The following is a 7,534-nucleotide window of genomic DNA, read 5'->3' on the forward strand; positions in this document are numbered from 1 at the left end:
GAGCAAGCAGGGAGCAGGCAGGGAGCAGGAGTGGGCAGGGAGCCGGCAGCCCCGTGGAGTCACCCCGGGAGCACCGTGCATGGGGAAGTGCACAACCCCAGCACACAGCAAAGGGACACCGAGGCACCAGGAAGCTGCTAAATCCACATGCCCGCTCTGCTGGTACCCCCGAGCAGGACTCTCGGGGCACGAAGAGCCCCTGGGCACCACTGAACTTCATGGCATGTCCCGAAGGCCAGTCCTTCGTCCCTCCCCGTCCCTCCTCCCCATCACGGCCAGCCCCTTGCAATTCTCCCCTCCCCTGCAGCCCTTGGCTGGACCTGCGTAAAAAATATCAAAGGCTGTTTTGCTTGGAGACGTCCGGAGGATCCCGGCCATGGGGAGCAGCAGCACCAGGCTTGCGCTGCTGACGCTGTCGCTGCTCCTGCAGCCCACGTCCCAGTTCTGGCTCTTCAATGTCCTCTTTCCACCCACCACCACCCCAGAAGCTCCTCCGACCAACAGCACACCACCCGTGGTACTCGGTAAGGTCACACCAGCATGGGCACCACACGGGGTATGGGTGGGCACCCCCAGACCCAGTGGTGACATTGGCATGCCAGCTGCTCGGTGGCTTTTGGGTGAAGTGGCCTTTTGCAGCCTGGAGCTGAAACCGTCAAGGAGAGGTGACACACGGCTCCCAGGTCCCCTCCAGTCCACTGGGCTGGGGATGCACGGCTGGCTGTGCCTGCCCAGAGGTGGGGGGACAAGCTGAGCACCCCAGAAAGCAAATGGGGCTCTAATATCTCAAGGGTGGCCCAAAGGGTTTTTTAGGGAGACTCTACTAGCAGAGAGATGGAGGCTGCAGCACACACTCATCTGCTGCTTCCCTCAGCTGCTGCTGCCAGTGCATCCGCCCCCCCTTGCTCCTCAGATCTCACCCCATCCCATGTCTCCTGCCACCCCTGGCAATGGTTAACTGAAGGGCATCCATCTCACATCCCACCCACTGTCCACCCTGCCCAGGTGGACGGTGTAGAGGATGTTGAGCCAGGAGGTGAAAGGAGAGGATGGGGTATCACCTTGAGGAGTAGGAGCAGAAGCACCAGCTGGTCCCTCTGTCCTGCACGGCTCTGCCTTCCTTTGTCCCCTGTGCCATCACTGGGGATGAGAGCTGGGGTTTTGCCATGAAATCTCTGTGGAGCAGAGTTGGGGGTTTTACTCTTTTTTTCTTGAATCAAGCCGAGTTTCCCCTTTAAAAAGAGAAGAGAAAAAGCAGAACAGCCCTGCTGCAATGCTGAGGGCTGACCCTGCAGACTCCTCTCACAGAGACACCAGAGAGCAGGGAGCAGTGCCTGGAGCCCCCATGTCCTGGGGCAGGTCCTGCTCTGCCGTGGAGACCCAGGTGGCCGTCACCAGGGGCCTCTTCTCAGGATGATCTGTGATGGTCAGAGCATCACCCCATGCCCCTACTACCTCCTTCAGCCCCTGTCCCATGCTCAAAGGGGTCTGGCTGCCCCATGTGCCGCTCAGCATCCATACGTAGCCCATCCCCCTGGATCGGGTGTCCCAGAAGCCCCCAGTGCCCTTGGGATCACCGATAACCCCTCTGCCCCACAGGAACTCCCTTAATAATTACCTAATGTCCTCTGGAAGGGGAGGCAGAGCTTGGGCTGTGTGCCAGGGCCGGGGGTGCTGGCTGTGCACCCTCGGGAGCCATCGACCAGTCTGTGGTCCCACTCTTCTCACTGGCCAGGGAGGTCTCCTCTGCCTGCTCTCTGCCTGGGCTCTCCTATGCTAGAGTCCACTGGACAGCCTGATCCCCAGCCACATATTTCTGGGGACATGACACAGAGGTGAGGAACCTGTGAAGCAGGTTGAGAGAGGCAAATTCTACATCTCCTTCCCCTTACACATGGGACAAGGCTTTCAGAGCCTGCAGCCATTTGCCTGTACCCCTTGGCCATGAACCTGCCACATTGTGGGTGCCAGGGCATGATGGGTGAGACAGGGGGAGAGCTCCAGGATGCCCTTGCACCCCAAAACACCAGCACCCATGGACTTCGGGGTGAGGGACACTCAAGGCTGTTGGGGACCATCCTGCTCGGATGGGGGTTGCTCCTCACCTGCATCCTTCAGCCCCCACACCAGGCAGCATGGCTCCCACCCCACCATGCTTGTGGGGTCCCAAAGCCACAGAAGAGCGTGGATGAGGGTCCCAGAGCAGCACAGGACAGGCATCTACAGGGACTTTAGGCCATGAAGCAGATTGTGGTGTCCTTGGGAGAAGCATCTTACATGGGACATCTGGCAGACAGTGCCTGCAGCAGCAATGAAGGTCCACATCATCCCCAGCCATGCATTGCGGGCTAGTCCTCAGACCTGCTGGGACCATGGGAGCCACCACAAAGTGCTCCCAGCCCACCAGTCCCTTGCAGTCCCTTCACCGTTGTCCTCACCCTCAGGGTCAGTGCTGGCACCAAGAGCCAGCTCTTGGTTCCTGCGCACCAGCTCTTGGTTCCTGCGCACCAGCTGGGAAGGCTTTCCATGGTGTCTGCCCCCAGCACAGGCACATATATCAGGGTGGCAGTGGAATGCATGTCCCATCCCTGCTGGGAACCACACGGAAACTCCCTGAGGCAGACGAAACACCCAGATGATGGTCACCCTCCATCAAGAGAGCACAGGTCACAGACATCAGGCTGTGAACTTGCTTGAAGCCACACTGTGTTTACTGCACATACTATTTGCACTAATTCCCACTGGATACAGTTCTGCTCGGCACCGAACCTCTTCAGAGACCTTGTGCAGCCTGCGTGGAGGGTTTAAAGTTCAGAAAAACAGTTTGTGGGCCTCGGGAGCCAGCACCGGGGTGACTTTCACCTCCCTGGGGACTCTGTTCACCCCGAGCTGTCCCGCCACTCCAGGACACGGTGCTGGAGGTGTGGTAGAGCTGGGCAGCCCCACGGAGCACCAGGCAGGGGCAACAATCCAGGATGCTTCATGCTGGTGGGGACTGGCATATTTGGACCAAAGACAGCAGCTCTGGGGGTCACACTGTGGGAAAGGCAGCTCGAGGGGTCCCTGAAGATGTGTTTTTAGTACTGTTTCTATGCTAAGCCGCATCTTGGTTCCAAGCACCCTCATTCCTGCGCAAAGCAGGATGTTCTCCAGGATGCTGCTCCAGCAGGTCCCCAGGTATCCCCAGGAATGCAGCCCCACAGAAACCCTGCTTGGGGGCAGGGAGGAGGGGGATGTGGTCTGTAGCTGTCTCTGCTCTCCCCCTGTGGTGCCTCCAGTGCCCGGATGTCTCGGGAACCAGCTGGAAGCAAAGCTGGACAAGCCAGATGTGGTGAACTGGATGTGCTACCGCAAAACCGAGGACTATTTCACCATCTGGCTCAACCTCAACACCTTCCTGCCAGTGGGAGTTGACTGCTGGATCGATAACACCAGGTACTGCTCACCCCCATAGTAGGAGCTCCCCAGTAAATGACCTACCAGGGATCTCCCTCCCCTATCCTCCCCCACAGGCCATGACCTAGCACACATAGAAACCCATGGGAACACCAGGGATTGTTTGGGAACAAGCTGGCTGGCTCCTGCTCTGAGTGCCTGGACCTTCCCCATGACATGTGCTCATGCCCACCACACTGGAGATGCTGCCACCCTGCCTGGACACAGGGTGAGAGGTCTGCTGCAGTCTGCTTCATCAGAATCTCCTGTCCTGAGATGCCAGGCCATCAGCATGGATGCTGGATTGGAAACAGCTGCCCAGGTCCAAGCTGCTGCCCAGTGATCACCACCCCAGCCCCATGTCATAGAATCACAGAATCATAGAATGGTTTGGATTGAAACAGCCCCAAAGCTCATCCAGTTCCAACCCCCTGCCACAGGCAGGGACCCCTTCCACTAGACCAGGTTGCTCCAAGCCCTGTCCAAGCTGGCCTTGAACACTGCCAGGGATGGGGCAGCCACAGCTTCTCTGGGCAACGTGTGCCAAGGCCTCACCACCCTCACAGGGAAGAACTTCTTCCTTATAGCCAAGCTAAATCTCTCCTGTTTCAGTTTAAATCCATCACCCCTTGTCCTATTGCTGCAGTCACTGATGAAGAGCCTCTCTCTGGCAGCCCTGTAGGCCCCCTTCAGATACTGGAAGGCTGCTCTGAGGTCTCCATGCAGCTTCTCTTCTCCAGGCTGAACAGTCCCAAATTTCTCAGCCTGTCTTCATATGTGAGGTGCTCCAGCCCCCTTGGGGATGTGGCTCTTCTGCTACTTTGTGCCCTGTCCCCACAGGGTGGTGTACAACCGAACCTCTCGGAAAATGTCTAATGCCCCGGGCGTGCACATCCGTGTGCCTGGCTTCGGCAAGACCTATTCTGTGGAATATTTGGACCAGAGCAAGCTGGCAGGTGAGAGGAGGAGAGTTGCAGGGTGTCCAGGAGTCTCATGTGCTCTCTGCCAGTGGAGAGATCCCGGTGCACAGGGGAGTGAGGGACACTGGCCTCGGGGACACACTCACTTCGAGTGCTGGCAGGGACTGTGCATCCTTGACCCCAGTGCACATGGGGCCACTACCTCTGGCTGGAGCCACCAAGCTACAGGTCTTACCAGAGAACATTGTGGCTGTGACCACAGCCAGGGTGGGAAAAGTCAACAGCAGAGAACAGACCTCATTCCCACCTTTCTCTCTGCCCATAGGTTACCTGCACACCCTGGTGCAGAACCTGGTGAACAATGGCTACGTGAGGGACCAGACAGTTCGGGCAGCTCCTTACGACTGGAGGGTTGGGCCCCGTGAGTCTGGGATTTGGGGAAGGAAGCAGGGTGGCTGTGATGGGCTGGGTGAGCCACGGGTGGGTGGAAACCCCTAGGCAGTAGTGGATGCCCATGCTGGTGGGTGTTCTCATGTTACTGCATGGTGGCACCTATGGCCACTGCACCCACAGCTGTCTCTGGTCGGGGCTCCTAGGGACAGCCCTGGAGCCCTGTGGCCATAAACGAGGTGGCTAAGAGCTAGTGTACCTCTTGTCTACAGAGGAGCAGCCCGAGTACTTCCAGAACCTGAAGGCACTCATTGAGGAGATGCACGATGAGTACCAGCGCCGTGTCTTCCTCATCGCACACAGCATGGGCAACCTGAACATCCTCTACTTCCTGCTGCAGCAGACACAAGCCTGGAAAGACCAGTACATTGGGGGCTTCATCTCCCTGGGAGCCCCATGGGGAGGGTCTGTCAAGCCCCTCCGTGTCCTGGCATCTGGTGGGTGACTCTTTGTTTGCAGCCACCTCTTGGTTTTCTTTCTCTCTTGCACCAATAGAAGGGTGGTGGTGGGCAGGGAAGGGACACAGTGGTGGAAAAGGTGTGGGGATAGATGACTGAAGGGACTGTGGAGGCAGCACTTGTGCTCTGGTGTCAATGCTGCTGCATCCTGCAATGAAGAAGGCACCATGGATGTTCCTACCACAGCCCCAGGAGCAGGAGACTGGCCCAGGGCTCACTCCAGAGCTTGCTCTGTTTCCATGGCTGGGGGTGGTGGGTTTGTGTGTATGGAAAACTGCCATCAGAAGGGTTCACCTGCAGCCTGGCCATACCATTCCTTCTGCACCAGTTTTTGCCAGACATCCTGCAACACAACCTGCACCATGCACCATGGGCTAGGGGTGCTCCTGGAAAGCCAAAGCACCCATCCACAGACTTTGGGACCAGAGCAGCAGAGCAGGGCATGCTTGCCCCAATCCTACTGCCTCCCCAGGCACCTGCACCACCTCCATCCATGCAGGACAGTGAGGTTGCTGGACCTTTGCTGCAAACCCTGCATCTCTTCTGCTGTAGAGGACCTGGAGTCCATGCCCCATAGACTTTGCTGTCTTCAGGCTTCAATCTCACTTCACGCAGTTCCTCTTTAGCCTCTTTGCAACCCAGAAAGTCACAGCCACTAACCTAATGCTGACAGCCCAGAATATCTCCAGATCACAAGCTGAGCCTTCAAACATGCAAGGGGTTAAAAATCATGTGCTTGAAAATTTATAGTCTGGCCCCTTGCATCACCCTTAAGTCACCTCCTCATATTTTTCCCTGTTGGCACAAGGGCCAGAGGTAATCGGGGGTTGTTGTGTGATCTTAGGACTCCAGACACATCAATAATGTCCAGCCTTGCAGGAGACACACCCACTGGCCACCTACTATCAGCACTCTCATCAGGCTCAGCTCTCTCCTGTCCCTGCAGGCAGGTGTGGAGGTGCTGGGGTTGCAGGGAAGGTTCAGGGCTGGGTTGGTCAGGGCCCTCACATGTCCAGGTTTGTCTACACTCAGCCACTCCAGCAGCTAGAGCTGCGATGCCAGAGAAGAGTTTGGAAGGTTGCTCTGGATAACTGCAGCCAGAGGGGTGAGGAGAGGGGTCAGCAGGGGAAGATCTGAGGTGGAGCCATACCCCAGCCAGGAGACAGATGTGAGTCACAGCCGCATGGGCTGGTCCCAGCACAGCCCCAAAAGGAGCCCCATTTGTGATGGTACCATTCAGTGCTGCTGCTGACAAGCCCCTGTGTATCCTGCAGGTGACAATCAGGGCATCCCACTCATGTCCAACATCAAGTTGCGTGAAGAGCAGCGCATGACCACCACCAGCCCCTGGATGTTCCCAACAAGTCTGGCCTGGCCCAAGACCCATGTTTTTATCTCCACACCCTCCTACAATTACACCTACCAGGACTACAAACAATTCTTCACCGATGTCAACTTGGAGGATGGCTGGTATATGTGGGAGGACATGAAGGACTTGCTGAAGGACTTGCCCCCTCCTGGGGTGGACACATATTGCCTCTATGGCACAGGCTATCCCACTGTGGAGACTTACATATATGATGAGCACTTCCCTTATGAGGACCCTGTGGACATGATCTATGGTGACGGGGATGACACTGTCAACACACGCAGTTCACAGTTGTGCAAGCGATGGCGTGACCAGCAAAAGCAGAAGGTGCATGTCAAGGAGCTGCGTGGTGTTGACCACCTCAACATGGTCTTCAGCAACCTGACACTCAGCTCCATCAACGAAATCCTGCTGGGGAGAGCACAGGATCAGGGGGAGCCAGTGCAGGGGAGATCCATTCCAGATGCCAGGAAGGCAGGGAAGATCCTACCTGGGCACAAGGTCCTTGAGGAACCTAAAAAGAACTAAAAGGAATGAGGGCCAGCTTCCCTCCATGCTGGTAGCCACCATAAGCTGTCATTCAGGGTAGCAAAGACTTGGAGCTGAGTTTGGAATGAAAAGGAGCAAGACCTACAGCTCAGGTGGATGGGCTGGCACCCACTTCCACACTGATTTTTTTTTTTTTTTGTGGGGAATGACAATTAGTTATACTAGAGAGGCCTGTCACTTCCCACTAGAGAGTGGATAATTAACTGCACTGCCAGCTCATTAGTATCCCACTTGTGAATTATACTGTATGCACAAGCGCTTGCCACTAGCAACCCATGTTTAGGCACTTTAGAGGCTGTGGAGCGCATGCGGCCATAGCCTCTGCTCACCTGGGACAGAGCATCACACATAAG

The 7,534-nt window shown here is 56.7% G+C and overlaps 1 protein-coding gene across 1 annotated transcript; it reads left to right on the forward strand.

Moving 5' to 3' along the window:
- The first annotated feature begins 369 nt into the window (after nucleotides 1-369).
- On the forward strand, nucleotides 370-7,160 carry LCAT (lecithin-cholesterol acyltransferase). Its single transcript, XM_010013856.1, has 6 exons — nucleotides 370-524; nucleotides 3,279-3,435; nucleotides 4,276-4,391; nucleotides 4,681-4,776; nucleotides 5,018-5,242; nucleotides 6,538-7,160. Exons 1-6 carry the CDS (start codon nucleotides 377-379, stop codon nucleotides 7,158-7,160), a joined length of 1,365 nt encoding a protein of 454 aa, XP_010012158.1. The 5' UTR covers nucleotides 370-376.
- Nucleotides 7,161-7,534: the final 374 nt, after the last annotated feature.

This window comes from Nestor notabilis, unplaced genomic scaffold, assembly GCF_000696875.1.
Source record: "Nestor notabilis isolate BGI_N333 unplaced genomic scaffold, ASM69687v1 Scaffold34380, whole genome shotgun sequence".
NCBI lineage: Eukaryota > Metazoa > Chordata > Aves > Psittaciformes > Psittacidae > Nestor > Nestor notabilis.

What these genes read in the sequence shown, in the direction of transcription:
- LCAT (XM_010013856.1), top strand. Translation starts at nt 377, where the DNA reads ATGGGGAGCAGCAGCACCAGGCTTGCGCTGCTGACGCTGTCGCTGCTC. An exon ending in CACACCACCCGTGGTACTCG is followed by an intron (nt 525 to 3,278) that starts GTAAGGTCACAC and finishes TGGTGCCTCCAG; the next exon opens with TGCCCGGATGTCTCGGGAAC. An exon ending in CCTCCGTGTCCTGGCATCTG is followed by an intron (nt 5,243 to 6,537) that starts GTGGGTGACTCT and finishes TGTATCCTGCAG; the next exon opens with GTGACAATCAGGGCATCCCA.